Below are 18,382 nucleotides of genomic sequence, written 5' to 3'. Positions count from 1 at the left end.
TGGTACATCAAAATGTGCAGAATAGGTGTTGGCCACTACAGGAAACTCCTGGAGACAATGGTGGAGCACTCTTTCAAGAAATGCTGATCACCAACATGCTTGATGGCACAGAGGATGATGTGGTGTAGGAAAACACAGACGTGGAACATTCTGAGTTAGACTCCAAATGTGCAACAGGTTTTTTTAAAGATTTTTTTATTTATCTATTTGACAGACAGAATGCAAGTAGGCAGAGTGGCAAGCAGAGGGAGAGGGAGAAGAGCAGAGAACCTGATGTGGGGTTCGATCCCAGGACCCCAGGATCATGACCTGAGCCTAAGGCAGATGCTTAACTGAGCCACCCAGGCACCCCTAAATGTGCAACAGTTTAGGAATATCCCAACCAATTTATTTCCCAACATTGTCCCTCTATTATTATTATTTTTTTTTTGCAAACTGTTATATAGGGTTAAAGAAATCTTTGTCCAAATGGAACTATGAGAGCACTTCATGTACAAAATAAAGTTTACAAATGAGAAGGAAGCACTGTGACAGAGTTTAATTCTCAGGAACTGTGGTAATTTCCTAGGGTTGAATTAGTTTAATTCTTTGTGGTTGTATTAGTTTCCATAACGAAGTACCACAAACTGGGAGGCCCAAGACTATTGAAATTAATTCTCTCACAGTTCTGGAGGCCCGAAGTCTGAAGACACATTGTTGGCATGCCACGCTCCCTCTGAAATCTCTGGGAGTGGATCTCTCCTTGCCTCTTCCAGCTTCTGGTAGACCCACAAGTTCCTTGGCTTATAGTAGAATAACTCCATCCTCTGCCTCCTCCCTCTTCACATGGCTTCACTTTCTGTGTCCAAATGTCTTCCTATGGCATTCTCCTTTTGTGTCTGTCTTTTTCTCATGAGAACACCAGCCATGTTGCTTCAGGGGACCATCTTCCTGCAGCGACCTCCTTTTAACTAATTACATCAGCAACAACCCTTTTCCCAAATAGGGTCACATTCTGAGGTACCGGAGGTTAGGCCTTCAATATATCTTTCAGAGGGATATAATTAAACTCATGAAAATGGTAAAGAAAATAATTCTTGGTGGTACAGAAAATGAGAGTGTGACCCAATCTACAGCATCATAGGTTTAAAATTTCAGTATTTTCACCAACATGTCAATTTTGTGTTTTATGTTTCTTTTCTTGTGCTCACTCTAAGCTAATTTGTTTCACCCTTTGGAGGCAGGTTTCCCATATTGCTCCTCATTCTCCTGGCCCCTCTCCTGCCCCACACAGTCAATGCTAATTAGCATCTGTTTAATTATCAGCCCAGCGGGAAGTGATCCAGGCCCTGATCCTTGGAGAGTTACATTCGTGGTTAAGCTGTCCCAGATACTGGAAGGTTAACTGTGTTCTGTACCTTAGGGAGGGGCAATGTGGCTTAGTGGAAAGTACACAGCATTTAGAATTGGTCAGCCCGTGTGACTCCACCATGTTTTCAACCGCTGAACAATGGCCACTAAACCTCCTTTCCTCAGCTGTAACCGTACTCTCTCCACAGTCTTGTTGAGAAGATTCTATGTAGTGAAAGTACCTTGTTAACGAAACTTATAAAATAGAACACAAATGTGCAGGGATAGTATCTGCCTCATTTTAGAATGGTCTGTAACTGGTACATTGTAGATGCACAAAAACATTTGTTGACTGAAAATTCTTAATTGAAGAGAAATACTACAAGAGAGAAGGAAAGTGGGGGAGTCTCTTGAGTAAAATTTGTTCTATGCACATGTGTCAAACTAAGATTTAAAAGTTAAACCAGAATTGCAAAATATCCATCTGTTTCTAATAAAATAATTCCCAGTAACAAACACTCCTGCTTTCTTACGTTTTTTATTTGTATAAATGTTTAGGTCAGTGGACTAACTTGGGTGAGCAGTGTACAATGAAATACCTAAGCTAACTGTACATTATTTTTTGGGAAGGCAAGAAACTATGGTTAAGTTGCATGGCATTGGTGCCACATTGAAGTGGTAATGAAAGGTATCATGTGTGAAAGATTACAATTCAGAGGAGGAGGAGGAGACAGTAAAAGTGACCTTTTAGTTATAATGTGAGGAAGGAATTTGAACACTAGGAAATACTTCTCTGATATTAACAGCTTTATCACATATAGGATTATAACACTGAAGTCTTCTCCAGAGGTCTTTAAAAATAGTTTATAATCTCATCTTTCTGCTAATGGCAATTTCATTAATAATAGAAAACAATCCAAATGACCAGTAAAAGGGAAATTATTGGGTAAATTACAGTACATTATTCTATGGGATATTCAGGTAGCTATTAAAAATTATGAGAGCTACAGAGCAACACATTAAAATTCCTAAAGTAGGATACTTAGTGAAGAAAGAAAGCATAATTTTATCTATAGCTCAATTACTTTTATGCAAAAATTAGGTTTAAATGCAAATTAGCATTGAACAAGAACCCAGAAAGATTAAAGCAATTTATGGTATTCCATGGTATCATTGGTGGGGGGGAATGAAAACTATTCTCCAGTTATTTGTGTGTAACAAGTAAAAATATATGTTTAAAAGGTGTTCTCTCTCTCTCTCGGAATTGTAACTGTGATCTTCATTAAGGACATGAAGATAAACTAGTCTTAGGATTTTTAATTTTTAGTAACACTAGATGACAAGATTACAGACACCTACGTCATGCTTCGGCGCTTCTGGGTTGCCAGGAGGGGTGATGTCGAGAAAGCGCAGCATTCCAAAGCATCACTGGTCTCCATTAAAACCTAATTTATGGAATTAAAAATTAATTTTATGGAAATGACTCAAGTCTTTTCATTAGACTGCACTCAGGCTAATTGAGTTTGGAGTGCTATTGTCATAGCCATTCCTGCACTGTTATCTAAAAAGATGAAATCCAGTGTGAATCTTCTTGTTCTTATGCTTCTGAGAAGCAACTACAGAGGGGAGTTTTCAAGCATCCACAGGGCAGCTGCTCTTGCTTAGCAAAGACCCTCGCAAAGGAACGGTGCGACTTTAGCGAAGTCAGTCATGACAACAAATCCAATAGGATGGGAATCCCTCAATGGAAGCCAACCAAGGCTTACCATCTGAGTAGTGCAGATAAAGGTCTTGCTTGGGACCACTATGGGAAGATGCGATGGCCGAATTCAGGCTCCTTCCCCTACTGCTCTTCCTTGAGTACTTGCTTCCTGAGTAAGAGAAAAGTTTTAAGAGGAATGTGCTGTGGCTTTTTACATACATGTGTATGTGTTTAGCTAGATCTATTTGTCTGTTTGTTCTGTGGCAGCTGTGAGAATACGCAGCATATACCTCTGACTTCTGAGAGAGTAATTGACCAAGGACCCCAACTGCACTCTGAAATCTGTCACTGTGTTGGCAAGAAGCCATGCTTCCTGGCAGCTCTAGCCAGTGACTGAGCACAGTAAGGGCACTGAGGCAGGCTTATCCCTGGGAGACACAGGGTTCTTCGGACAGCCGACTTTGGATCCCCAACAGACCTGCCAAACCTTCTTACACTATAGAGCCGTTGAGGACACTTTTGCCTAACCTTGTTCACTCTCTCCTTTGCGGGGTCAAGCTTACACAGCAGTTTCTTGCATTTTCTCTCCTAATAAAAGCCTTGCACATTTAATCTCATCTTGGCATTTTCTTCTTCTTTTTTTTAAAAGATTTTATTTATTTATTTGACAGAGAGAGAGATAGCGAGAGCAGGAACACAAGCAGGGGGAGTGAAAGAGGGAGAAGCAGGCTTCCCGTGGAGCAGGGAACCCGATGCGGGGCTCGATCCCAGGACCCTGGGATCATGACCAGCCAAAGGCAGACACTTAACGACTGAGCCACCCAGGCACCCCTTATCTTGGCATCTTCTTCTCAGAAGATATATATGTGTGTGTATCTGTATATGTATATACAGAAGACATGTGTGCGCATATATACATGTGTGTATATATATATTACACACCATATACATATATGTATATGAATATTTGAATCATAATTTATCTCCATTTGATGGACACTAGTTGTGTCCAGATTTTTGCCCTTATAAAACTCTCCATCCATCCCAGCTCCCAAATATTTGCTATATGCCACAGTGAGTATCTGTCATTGGAATACCTCCAAAGAACAGAGTACATGCCACACCTACCACCTCTTTCCTACACATACAGAGTTTCTGCTCGAATTAGAGTTTTTCTGGCTAATGAGCCCCCGGTCTGCCTGTGTCAATGTATAGGGTGAAGTAAGGAACCACTCTCCCAGAGTGTTCCTGCACATTTCAGGATGGGAAGGAAGGGGAGGTTTCCAGCCACATATGTGGTTTCTCTTCATTCTTCCCTCCCTGCCATCACAGTTGATGTGGGTCCTCTTGACTTCCCTGCTCCCACATCAGAGTTCTCAAGTGCAAGCAACACAAACGGATTCTGGCTTACATAAGCAAAAGAGAATTTCTTGGAATGGTATAGGCAGCTCACAATCAGTGTGAGGCCAAAGGATTGGTCGGCTGTGGAACTGTCCCAAGGACCTTTGAAAGTCTGGTGAGTGAACTTCTGAAATAAATAGCCTTCAAGGGTTCCTTCTGCTCTCACATCCCTTTCCCAGGATTCAAATTCATACCCACACGGGCACCTCTGAGGCAGAGAGAGCCTGCAGTTTCTTTGCAGATAGATGTCTCAAATTTCATTCCCACCAACATGGAATTTAGTGGACTCCAGGGAACCCCCCAAATGCACTGGAGATACTTGGGAAAAGAAGAAATGAATGTTGGGCAGCAAAATATCATTAAAAAAATCAGAGGCACCTGGGTGGCTCAGTCCATTAAGCATCCAACTCTTGATTTTGGCTCAGGTCATGATCTCAGGGTTGTGAGATCGAGCCCTAAATCAAGCTCTGCACTGGATATGGAGCCTGCTTAAGATTCTCTCTCTCTCGGGCGCCTGGGTGGCTCAGTTGGTTAAGCGACTGCCTTCGGCTCAGGTCATGATCCTGGAGTCCCGGGATCGAGTCCCACATCGGGCTCCCTGCTCAGCGGGGGGGTCTGCTTCTCCCTCTGACCCTCCCCCCTCTCATGTGCTTGCTCTCTCTCATTTTCTCTCTCTCAAATAAATAAATAAAATCTTTAAAAAAAAAAAGATTCTCTCTCTCTCTCTCCCTCTCCCTCTTCTCCTACCCGTGCCCCCTCCCCCACACTCGCTCACACATGCGGTCTCTCTCTCTCTCTAAAAAAAAATCAGTATGCACCACACACCCTTTTATACATTGGCATAGTCCCCAAGTTTGTAGATGTTCAGAGATGAGCCATAGCCCCTGGATGATAAATTTGTGATTGCCCAAGTGAAGAAAATTTCATGAATGGGACAAAATCTAACTGTTGCCAGGAGCCTGCTTGAACAATTCAGCTCTTAAGTTTCATTTCATCCAAGGGCTTGGGGTTCAGTCTGACTGTCCAAAAATTGAAGCACTGTCATTGCCAGGACAACCCTTTCTTTTCAAAGATCCCTCACTTACCTTCTAGAGCTTTGATATGAACTAGCTGGCTCTCTAGGCAAGTGTTCTTTTGGTTTGGGTTTTGGTTTGTTTTGGTTTGATTTGATTTTGGTTTTGACTGATTCCTAAATGTGATAGCACAATCCTCTCAACAAATGCAAAGGCTGGAAAACCCTTCTGAAAAATGATCCCTGCAGTTTTCACTCTCTCTCCCCCTCCCTGAATCCACATCAATCTTCTTTACTTAATAGAAGCATTGCATTGTTCTATTTCCCTTAACAACCCCTACCCCCTTATCTTCCTTGAGAGTACTTTTTTCTATCAAATTCTCATTTTAAGGAAACTCACTGTGAACCATCACCAAGGCCAATTTATTCAGCACAGACAGAAGCGAAAGCTTTTGGAAAATAATCATAGAGTGTAGAGTGTACATGAGATGAACTTGGCTTCCACAGAAAAAAAACACCTGTGTACAAATGGAATTTGAATTCATGGAAATGAATTCCAGAAGAAGAAGTTCAGGTGGATATTCAGGTAATATGCCAATATTGTCATTCCAGGTAAAGATGGCCTTGCAGCAAGAAGGATTCGACAGAAAGAAGCGGGGGTATAGAGACATCAATGAGATTGATATCAACATGAATGATCCTCTTTTTACAAAGCAGTGGTATCTGGTAAGCATGTCCATATTATTCCTAACATTTCTCATCTTAAGACTTCGGATAAAAAAATGCATTTCTATTTCCTCATTATTCTGTGGGATGTCAGCCAGCATCCTACTCTATGAACCTTTCTGTCCCTTTGATATGTATTGATTTTCTATCAGCACCCATGCATCATGTTCTCTATGAAGAGAGAGAGAACTCTCTCTTCCTTCTGCTTCCTTCTGGAACTGCTAAATAACCAAATGCTGATCAGACTGCCCCAGACTCCAAAAAAGCACACCAACGCATGAGGGAAGACTTGCAAAACCATGTAGAAGTTGAGTCAAGAGTCTGAGGGGAATAATCCGGGGGTCTCAACAGGCAGAGTGACCGGAGGACATAATGAAACCACAAGCATAAGAGAAAGATTTAGGCAACTTCACAAGGGACAAGCAAGAGAACTCAAAGACCAAAGCAACAAAAGTAGCATCCATTAGTGCTTCTTAAAATAACGGCAGGAAATCACATCCATGGGGCTTTCCGGGTGGAGGATGCAAGGCCCCGAAACCCAGTCTGTCCGATGAAGTAAATGTTATTATCTGGCTCACCAGCAGTCCTTCATGATCCATTTGGACAAGTTGGGTTATATTTAGAAGAGACCCAAAGCCTCTAAACCAATCCTAACTGCAGGGCATCTTGAGGGAAAGGGAGTGATTAGTGTAAAACTGTGAGTGATGCTTTACTTTATTTAAGACTAAAAGGTGATGAGCAAGATAGAAGACTAATTATAGCCCTGTGGACTGAGATGTTTATAGGAATGCATCACAACTTCTATCTTGGATCTTCCGAGCTTGACTATGTCCTTTGTTTTTTGGCATGGAATCCTACAAATCCAATCCAGGCAACTGAAAAGAGCTTATGTGTGTTAATCAGGTTAGACTACATTTCTTGCACTCACAACCAACCCCCTAAGTCACCTTGGCTTAACAAATCAAAGCTTTTGCTCACTCATGTTATATGTCCAATGCTTCAGAGTCCCTCAGGGACCCAGGCTCCATCCCAGTTCCATCTCCATCCCAGCTCCATCCTAACCCCTGTTTTCACGAGCACCTCAACAAAGGGAAGGGGCAGGTCACACACTGGCGTTTAAGGTTTCTGCCTGGATGTGACAAATGGCACATGAGCTCACATTCTATTGGCCCGAATCAGTCATGTGGGGCATTCTACTAACTTCCTAGGTGATGGAGAGGTATAATCTTAACGCATGCATGGAAGGAAAAGAGCAGTCATTTTTACCAAGCACACAAATGACATTCACAGAGTGTTTTATCAACACCATAGTAATAGCCAACAGGTCACTGTGGGCTTCTGCCAGTATGAGCTCTAACTTCACTATTTTTATGATTCATCTTTGAGAAAATCTGCACAGGACAAAGATGCATGAAAAGAGGGTAATAAACATATTTATATAGAATTTCTTTGTTTTCCTTTTTTGAATTTTTTTAGGGAAAAGACTTTTTTTGCATTAGAACAAGCACTAAAAGTGAGCCAGCTATCTTTGATTTAATGCATCAAATATTTTGGTAAAGTGGCCCTGAAATTACAAAGGTAAGTAGGACATGATCCCTCTTGCAAAGCATACTGGTATTGAGGGAGGAAATCACATTCAAATAAGAATGATCCAAGACAGTATGTGCTAAATTCAAAACATGAGGTATAAATAAAGACTACAAGAGTGAGGTTTAATTCAAAACTGGGGAATGTTTCTTGCAATGGCAACTTTAAGGAGTTTAAAGACAGCAATCCAGTCACAGAAACATCAGTTGTGTATATCAAAAAACAGAGGGAGACGTCTGGAAGAGTTAGATGGGGAAAATTCAGGAGTACTGTTTCATGGAAGATGTGGTCTTTGAGCCGGCCCTGGAATAGCAGGTGCAAACAGACAGGTGCTTTACTGCACCAGACTAATAAAATTCTTTGCTTTGAAATTCCTGAACCAGATCAATACTGGACAAGCTGATGGCACTCCTGGCCTTGATTTGAATGTGGCAGAAGCATGGGAGCTGGGATACACAGGGAAAGGTGTTACCATTGGAATTATGGATGATGGTAAGTATTTCAAAGCCTTCACATCATTTGGAAGCAAGTGTGTCTTTGCATGCATTTGGAATATAAAAGATTCATTGTTTTGGGGATACTAATCAAAGGCAGAATAACCACCTGCTGGACTCGACCATCGTCTATACTGTGGCAAAATCCTCCCCTTCCTCCAGATCAGTGGTCCTCAAACTTGAGGATGCCCTTAATACATATTTATTGGATTAATAAATTAAGAAGCCAAAAAAAATGAACAAAGGAAGACTGGCCACCACTGAACTGTCATTTCTTATTGGGCCACGGCTTGTACCTTACCTTAGAGCATCTTCTAAACCCATCTGAATTTACCATCTGCTTCTCCAGATCCACACTGTCCAGTGGAGTAGCCACTAGCCTATGTGTCTATTTACACTTAAGTTTTAATCAATTAAAGCTAAATAAAATTAAAAATTCAATTCCTCAGTCACAATAGCTTCATTTCAAGTTCTCAATAGCCACAAGGGGCTAGCGGCTGCTGAAATTCAATTCAACTTCATTTCTATCATCACAGAAAGCTCTATTAGACAGTGTGGCTCTACACCAATGAAATAACTTTTTGGTAACAGGATTGGAGTTTGGAGAAATTTTGACTTTGTTGCTACTTTCAGGATGAACCCTGGTAAAGCAGACCTTGATAACCTCTTATTACATATGCCCTCTATAACATGTTTTTCTACACCATATGCCTACCAGACAAAGATTTAGTAGACCTTTATTTTCTATAGTTTGTGCTACAAAAACCAATGGGTCTGATGAACTGATGTTTTTCTAACTACACACGTCCTTGGCTCTGCCAAGATTCTGAAGAATCTGCTCGGTGGTCATCTCACTGGGCAGGTCCTCTTGCCCCTCATCAGCCCTGTGGATCCTCCAGGAAAAGTTCCACTGAGCAGTATTGATGCAATTATACATAAAGCCTATGTATGAGATGAAACAACAGAGCTTTTCCCTTCTGAAGATCCTCAAAGAACACTATGCTCTCCAAAGCAAGCCTTTGAAGACGAATTGATGGTGAAACAAAGGGAGCCAGCATGCTTAAAATTGGTGCTGTCTCTTGTGTGGGTTCATTAAATATCCACATAGAAACAATGCCTCCATGTTTTCTGATGTGGGAGATGTTTTGAAGTGGATGTAAAAGCTTTCTCCAGTGGCCAAGGGCTTTCACAAGAAGAAAGGAGCTCTGCAGGAGAAAGCGTGTGTGTATACGTGAATCTTGGGAGCTTATAACCATTTCATCCTTCCTAATGCTTTGGTTTGGAAACCAACGTGGCTGACACCAGCTCACCTGGGAGAAAAATGTATCTATGTTCGGGGGAAATCTGCCTAAGATATATTGCAATCACATAGCATCTGGGGGATTAGAGGAGCACCCTAAAAGTGACCACAGACAGACAAATTGCTTTTATGAAACCCAACAGCCCATGATGACTATTTCTGGATTCTTTAACTGTAGTTCCCTGACTGACTGTGTATCAACCCTTCCAAAAAAGGAAAACGGAAGGATGAGCCCTGACTCTGACCCACCTTTCCTGGCTTGAGAAGCCAAACCCCTCAGAAAGAAAGTCTCAGCAGTTTCTTGTTTGATATTATTTCTTCTGATTTAGTGGCCTTTGGGAATCCCCCCAAAACTGAACTCTCTGCCCCCCAATTTAAACTCCCAACTCCTCCACTATTTTATTAATTAATAAATTAAAAAGCCAAAAAAATGAACAAAGGAAGACTGGCCACCACTGAACTGTCATTTCTTATTGGGCCACGGCTTGTACCTTACCGTAGAGCATCTTCTAAACCCATCTGAATTTACCATCTGCTTCTCCAGATCCACACTGTCCAGTGGAGTAGCCACTAGCCATATGTGTCTATTTACCCTTAAGTTTTAATCAATTAAAGCTAAATAAAATTAAAAATTCAATTCCTCAGTCACACTAGCTTTGTTTCAAGTTCTCAATAGCCACAAGGGGCTAGCGGCTACTGAAATTCAATTCAACTTCATTTCTATCACCACAGAAAGTTCTATTTGTTTGGTCATCTGCAGCTGCAGAACAAACTACCCCAAAATTGAGTGGCTTAACACAACCACCATGTTGTTATCTCTCACAGTTCTGTGGGTTGACCAGGCTCAGCTGGAAAGTTCTGCTATTCGTCTCTCTAGGGTCTCTCATGCCGTTGGGGTCAGAATATAGCCAGGGCCAGTGTCAACTGTATGCTTAACTAGGATGCTAAAATGGCTCGGTCTCCCTCCCACTCCATGTAGTCCCAGGACTTCTCCTCTCCACGTGGTCTCACAAGCAAGGTGGCTGGATTTCTTATAGATGGCTGGAGGCCCCAAGAACAGTCACTCTAAGGGACAAGAAGCAGAAGCTGCCACTCCTCCTATAGGCCAGACATGGAACGAGCAAACATCACTCAGCCACTTCTATTGGACGAATGGTCTCAGGCCCAGATTCCAGGGGAGGAGGAATAGGTTCCACATCCTGGTGCAGAGTTAAACAAAAGATTTGTGGCTGGCTTTAAGTCAGCACATGCTTATTCAGAGTGATAACTGAAGAAGAGGGGAACTACCAAGCCACTCTCCAAATCCCTTGTTGAAAGTCAAGATGAGCACATTTGGGACAGGAGTGGCCTCCCACACAACAGGGACAATGGTCAACAGTCTCACACCATGTCATTAGGCATCTCTGCCCTAACACCTAGAATAGGAAGTGTGATGGTGAGGCTGGGAGCATCAGTAAATGGTGTGGTATTGTTTCCCAGATATTCTCTCAGCAAGATATCATCGCCAAACAAGGTAAAGACACACACCGATACTGACGTTCACACCTAAGAGCAAAAACAATATCATATTTTCTAATCATTGGCTCTCTTTAATTGACCTCTACAGGAAATAATTTGATTATCTGCATGTGGGAGAGTCAATCTATAGACAGCCCTGTTTTAATAGCCATTCACACTCGCTGGTTGCACAACTCAGAACTGGACCAACATCCTCTCTGCTAGATCCAATGACTCAATACATGCTCAATAAATATCTGCTGCTTTCATGTAGGTGCAATTTAATGTCATTTCCATACACTACACATCAGAAGGAGAGTACCTCTATGGTTAGCTGTTGCCCACAGAGGCAGAAAGCATTTCTTAAGGGTTTGCTCTGATGTTCCAGACATAGAGATGTCAGCAAGGACCCCACTTAATGGTAATAAGTCACCCCTTTTGTTGTAGATAGGGTTGTTTGGTGTTGGGAACTTGAACTGGAAAATAGGATGTGGCCAACAAAACATGGAGATGGGTAGAAGCCACCCAGCCCAGGCACAGTTCTGGACAGGTGCAGGCTATCAAGGTCAAAGATGGTCAGTGAAGGCATGAATCAAGGACTTTAGTCAATCAGATGGTGCCAAGGAAGTAAGACTGAAGGCCAGGGAAGCAGGGTCAGAGAGAGCTTCAAGCTGAAGTAACAATAAAAACTAACATTTCTTGGGACACCTGGGTGCTCAGTTGTTTAAGCATCTGCCTTCGGCTCAGGTCATGATCCCAGGGTCCTGGGATTGAGTCCCACATAGGGCTCCTTGCTCAGCGGGGAGCCTGCTTCTCCCTCTGCCTGCCACTCTCCCTGCTTGTGCTTTCTCTCTCTCTGACGAATACATAAATAAAGTCTAATAAAAAACTAACATTTCTTGAGTACTCACTATATACTAGGTACTGCCTAACAATTTGGAAACAGTCACAATTATCCTCTAAGATTGTTGCTATTGTCCACATATTGCAGATGAAGAAACCAAGGTTAGGGAGGCAAGAAACTACTCAAACTGATCTTAACCATCATCTTCAGTGTTTGAAGCCCACCCCTTGGCTCTGCCTCCCTGGTGGGTCTTTGTGAATGGGATCTCATCCTTGTAAGTGGAGGTCCAAGCCTAAGGACCAGGCAGTCAGCCTTACCCTACCAAGAAAGTTAGAAGTCTGCATCACATAGAAAAACAATGTTTTCTCCCCTAACTTGGGCTTCACCAGTCTCAGAAGGACTAGCAGGGTATCTGTTCCAGTATTATTACTGGGAATAAATGACTCCAACCCTTAGCAGCTTATAGTAAATATTTGTTTTGCTCATAATTTTGTGGCACAGGAACTCAGGAAGAGCCAGTCTGGGCACTTCTCATTTGAGGTTTCTCATGCAGTTGAGGGCAGAATGTTGGCTGGGCTGCAGTCATCTGAAGACTCAACTGGGGTGGACATTCTCGGTTCATTCCCAAGGCTGACCACTGATGTTGGCTGCTGCGGCTCAGCTGAGGCTTTCATACCAAGGGCCACTCATGGGCTTCTTCCATGGCAGTTGAATTTGCCTCCCCACCCCACCTCATCCCCTTAGTGGACAAGTGTCCAAAGGGAACAGGTGAAAGATGCCTGGCCTCTTCTGACCTAGCCTTGAAAGTCGTGCAACATCTTTTTGGTAGAAGTAGTCATAGCCCACTCAGATTGAAGAGGGGAGAACAGACCTACCTCCAGAAAAGGTGTGTGGCATAGTTATACATCTCAACTGAATTACTAGCATTATAACTAGGAATATGTACATGGCGCTCCTTGCTAATTCTCTGAGATCTCCAGAATCATCAGAGTTTCCTGAGAATTTGGACTACTGTGGATTAGACTTTCTGAAAAGACTCAAATTGATGACAGGATATTAATGTAAACTCTAACCAAGTAATTGTCATTTGCATACCATTTGTGTTATGATTGGCTGGTGATGAGTTGATCCCCCCTGTAGACTGGGAGCCATAGATAGCTGAACAGCTCAGGTTCTGTGTCTAAATAGCCTGTTTTTCTAGGACCTGCATCGTGCCTGGTGTTCACTGCTGAAAATAAGCCAGTGAGTGCAAAATAAAATTGAATACATTAATAATACAAGAATTAAAAGTAAGTAAGCTGATTGAGAAAATGTATTTAGTACACTCCACCTCAAAAGATAATCAAATAGACAAAAATATTAAAATACTATTTAATTACCAGGCCATTAATCTCATGCTTTAGTTCATTATATTTTTTTGAGTCATGTCTGTCATTCCCCATGGTTCTATCAATAATCTCTTCTTTCTCAGACCAAAGTCTGCGTCTGTCCCAACTTAACACTCAGTCTTCCCCTTAACCTAATTAAAGATCCTTTATTTTAGTTGGGCTAAATTTATCTTGTTTTAATTTTAATTTCCTTCAGGTCTCAAATTATCTCTTTGCCTTGATATTTTACCCTCACAGAGAATAGACTACTATTTCTCAGAAAATTTCTCTCCCAGACAACTTGCACTATCAGAACATGGGGTCATCTTTAAAAAATTGACTCACTGCATGGACTAGGAGCTTGCTCCATCCACTCCACGCATCAACCTGGTATTGCAGTACCTCCAGGAATGGTACACCTTTTAGGGGGAAATACCCAATGTCTAAAGTCAGCTTGATTTGTTGGAGGAGGGGGGTGGGTATCACCTGAGACTGTGTGCATTGAATGCTTCTGCCTTAGAGTGGCAGTGCAGGTGGCTTGTACCTGGCTTTCCCGAGACTTAAGTGTGTATGTACATGCATCACAATCTTCTTACACACTACAAACATGAATAGAAGGATGATCATGCTGGGGTGCCTGGCTGGCTCAATCAGTACAGCCCGTGACTCTTGATCTCAGTGTTGTGAGTTCAAGCACCACACTGGGTGTAGAGATTACTGAAAAAATAAACACACAAGTATAGTTATACCAAAAAAAATTGACTCCCTGTTAGAAAAAAACATATTCTCTGTGTGTGCCCTGTGGGTGTGTTTTTAACTTATCTATATGTTCCAAAATGTTTTGCCCAACATTGAGTTTACAAAATGTAACCAATTTTAACAAATACATACAACAATTTAATTTCAACACAACATTCTAGACCTGGTAGATTTTTGAAAATGTTTCTGCTCTTCTGCATTATCCACATGACTCTAATGATGTGGTAGATGATGTGACCAATGGTGACAATAATAAATATAACTTATCAAGTGTTTACTACAAGCTAAACCCTTTTGATGAATTGGCCCTCATCTTGAACACTGCTTTGCAAGATAAATAATATCCCCATTTCAAAGATAAGGAAACTGAGGCTCAGGAAGATTATGACACTTGGCTGAAGCTTCACAATTATTACAGTGTCTGAGACTAGAATAGAACTGGATCTGGTGGTCTCTTTAGCCTGTGCTCATCCCCAAACTTTCCCACAGCTGAAACAGACCACTTCAGAATTAGGGTCCAGGACAAGGGCCGGCAACCTTTAAAAATACTAGTCTCGAATGAATCTTCTGACCCCCGTCCCTTCTACAGTCCTTGGGAAGGGGTGTGGGGGAGGAGGAGGAGGAGCGTGGATGGGAAGTGACAGGCTATACTCTCCCAAATTACAGAAAGCAGCCGTGAATGGCAGCAGTGATTGACATGCTTTGCATGTCAAAATATCAGCAACAAGATGTAACATATGTTCTGTAGAACAATGACTCCCAGTCCAGAAATGTCTTGTGTAACCAGAAATTTTTTTGAAAGAAACTTTTTTTGAAAGAAACATCCCAATACTAGTTCTTTTTTGCGGGGCAAAGCTGTATCTGTGGCCAGGCCTTAGGGTGCTGACATGGAAGATGCCACCTCTCAGAGGGATTGAATGATACCCCTAGCTTTTAAACACAGCAAATCCAACAAAGCTAGTAAATGCCACTGAGCTAAGTGCACCTCACTGCTCATGCCACTTGATGGAGAAAAAACCAAGCCCAGAGAGGCCAAGAACCTTGCCTGAAGTCATGCAGCCAGTTGGTGGCGGCAAGGTTGGGTCTTTGATTTCAACACCTATGTTCATGACCGTGACACCGGGAGATGCTGGTTTTGCTAAAGGCTGCATGCTGTAAAGATTATATGGCTCTGCACCCCTGGCTGAGAGCTTTCAATATGGCCTTGAAGTTCCACGGTGCTTTCTGAGGCCTCGAGGGCAATGGAATGCAGGGGTGCTCCTAACTCTACCATTGCAAAGACTCTTGGTCAACAAGATGGGCCACATCCAGGAGAAAGCACATGGCTCCTGCAGGGAGGTCACAAGCTTCCTGGAAAGCTATATTCTGCAGGGACAATATCAGCTCTCACCCAGGACACTTCACCAGAAACCATTTGCCCTCTGCAAAATTGCTTTTCCCACCCAGCCGTGTTCTTCTTATTCCATGCCAGAGAACGCTCCCCTAATCCTTTGCTGTCTGTACCCTGTTAAACGATAATTGTTTTTCCTCCCTCGGCCAGTTTCATTTCAGAAGAAATGCCAGTTGATGCTTTGAAAATGTCAGGATTTCCACAAATCTTAGATCACTGCTCTGATGGGCCATCCATCGTGCAGCCACTAAACCCCTTAGTACCGACATGCATGTCAGAGTCTTATCCTGGGGCCCCAGCTCTAATTGGCTTCACTCCTCTGATGTGTCTGGTGGCAACTGTTTCTCCACTCAGGAGGCACAGCCCACCCTCACTCGGGAATGGAAACACGAGACTGAGCCTGAGGCACACGTGCTCAGCCCACACCATTCTCCCGGCGCCAGCCCCATAGGAGGGTGCTTTCTTGAGTAATTTCCCTGAGGACACAGTGGCAGGTATTAACCTTCCATCCTGTGGTGTTCTTTTCACAGGGATTGACTATCTGCACCCGGACCTGGCCTCGAACTACGTAAGTACAAGCTGACCTGGGTGGGCGCGCACGCACACACAGAAACACATGCACGCAAGCCCACTCATGCGCGCTTGAACTGCCCATCTTGCTGGAGCCACAGCTCAGACCAGAAGCAAAGGGACAGGGCCTGGGGCCTGGCAGCACGGAATGGTGGTGGCTTTGTGAGAAAACAATCAGGAGACTTGAGGTCTGAAAGCGCAAGCCCAGAAAAAAGGGAGAGATGAAGAAGAGAGAGCCTTGGCAAGCTTTAATTAATCAACTCTAGCTGAGGATATTGAATTGAAGGGTGGAAATGTGCCATTTGGGTTCTTGCTGGATAAAACCAATGGCAAAAAGCCAGAAAGAGGGACTACTCGCATCGCAACCATAGCTTTACCAAAGCAAGGACGTCATCTTTTTTTTACTGTTTGTGCTTATGAGCACCCCACACTGACTTTCCCCTGCAACACTGAGTCTACCATATGGTATCCTTTGACAAATAAGACATATTCACAGAGAATCATGATACACGCTGTTGAGCTAGATCCACACGCTCTAACTTTTTACCTAGCAAATCACACGCTGCTTTCCTGACCAAACCTGCAAACCCTTTCAACATGAGAGATTGCTTTATGTTCACCCCGGGGAGTATACCAGCCAAGCACTGCTGTTCGTACTAAGCTATACTTCTCCCGTAACCTTCAGGTTGAAGTCTTTTTTTTAAATCTTACTTTAGTTAGCTTAAGAGTCTCATATTAAGGAGAATATGGACTTCATTAGAGAGAAGCTTGTTAACAAGCAGAAGTGTTGTCAGTTCAACATTCTGGGTCATTCATTCATCCTGGAAGGTGTGCACATGCACATTGCAAAGAGAGAACAGAGATTTTCTGTCTGTGTATTGTGTTAAGCATCAGGGAAAAAAGCACCAATCTGCTGAACTTCTATTTACTTCATGGGTCTTATAAATCTAGAAGAGTATATGTTGGACTAAGCATCTTTTTAATAATGATAATTATTAATAATAATAATAAAGTTAAATGAATCATTGGCACAGTCCAGCCAGTATGCCCCCCCCGAAGGAAATGATAGAAGTTAAACCAAAGCTCTATTCTCAGAGATGAGAATCCACCTCTATAGAAAAGACAAGAAACTGCCCGTGAGTTATAGGTTCTGCCACAGCGCCCATGTGCAGGTCTGAGGAAGCAGATCCCTCCTTGTCTCTGGGACCTTCTTCCCGCACTGCAGGCACCATGGAGCTGTCCGCCTGGCCGTTCCTTCTGCTTTCTTAAAGGGACTGCCCCATGCAGGGCCTCAACCACCTTCTCCAATGACCCTCTCTCTGCCTCCCCAAAAGGGGAGTTTGAGAAATACGTGTGTTGTGTTTGCTCCAAGGCTCTGATACCCAGACGCCTTTCCTTAGGAAGAAATGGCAAAAAAAAAAAAAAAAAAAAAGAAAGAAAGAAAGAAATGGCCAAGGGATAAGAGCCTGTAGGGCTGGCAGGTTCATCTTCACCAGCTGCTCCCTGCACAGAAGCATTTATATTCTTTTACAGGCTGCACAGGGGTCCTACCATCTCCAGGACCCAGCGCCTTGCATAGCAGCCAAAGAGGGTGCTGTTCACTTTCACAAACCAGTGTTACCACATCTTACAGCTTGTAGGACTTCAAGGTTGCAGCAGCCGTCAGACAGGCTGGAAGCTCACAGTGCATGGCCTCCCTCCAGCTGGTCCAGCCCCCATGCAGGTCACTTCCATGTCAGGTGAAGGTGATAATCACTACACTATGGAAACATCCCGAGGCTGCTTACACAGAGAGTGACCTGGGCATCCTTCCCTTCCCCCCACCCAGCCCACATGCATCTGTGACAGGCTGCCCCCGATACCAGTTATCAGATTAAAAAGAGATAGTAATTCGAGTGGGAAAATAATCTTCTGGGGCTCTGATGAACTACAGGTACTATGCTAATCAAGAACGTGATACATCTGCCAAACACCCTGATCAGAAAATGGAAAATGAAGCATCCAAATTGGGAGGTGCCATCTCCCCTCAAATCAGCAATATCAGAATATACCTGAATAGCGCTATGGCTTCTATGACTGTTGTATTCCTTTTTCTTCCTTCCTTTCTTTTTTTTTTTTTGTTTCATTCTAAAAAATTTTTTTCTAATTAGAAAATAAATACATTTTCTCTGTAGAAAATTCGGGAAAGCACAAAACAGGTTCAAAACCTGCCCATAGCACCACTCTTAATATTTTCGCATATTTCAGACTTCCACTTCTACGTGAATATTTTTTAATAAAATTGGGCTCTGTTGCATATACAGCTTCCCCCCATCCACTTGATATGTCATAAACATTTTTTATATTACTAAATATTCTTCAAAACATGGTTATAGGGGCTACATAGTCTTGTCTCATGCTGTAA

At 42.8% G+C, this 18,382-nt stretch overlaps 1 protein-coding gene across 2 annotated transcripts in view; it reads left to right on the top strand.

Moving 5' to 3' along the window:
- Window positions 1-18,382, top strand: part of PCSK2 (proprotein convertase subtilisin/kexin type 2) — a 282,136-nt gene that overhangs the window by 147,904 nt on the left and 115,850 nt on the right. For both annotated transcript variants that reach the window (XM_035005804.1, XM_035005803.1), the window contains 3 exons: window positions 6,057-6,170; window positions 8,141-8,249; window positions 15,939-15,976. In XM_035005804.1, the coding sequence (XP_034861695.1) occupies window positions 6,057-6,170; window positions 8,141-8,249; window positions 15,939-15,976 (261 nt within the window). The remainder of the gene's footprint in view (window positions 1-6,056; window positions 6,171-8,140; window positions 8,250-15,938; window positions 15,977-18,382) is intronic.

This window comes from Mirounga leonina, unplaced genomic scaffold (assembly GCF_011800145.1).
Source record: "Mirounga leonina isolate KUSES-001 unplaced genomic scaffold, KU_Mleo_1.0 Mir_150, whole genome shotgun sequence".
Lineage (NCBI taxonomy): Eukaryota > Metazoa > Chordata > Mammalia > Carnivora > Phocidae > Mirounga > Mirounga leonina.
The sequence above is the reverse complement of the archived record's forward strand: the minus strand, read 5'-3'. Positions and strand labels throughout refer to the sequence as shown.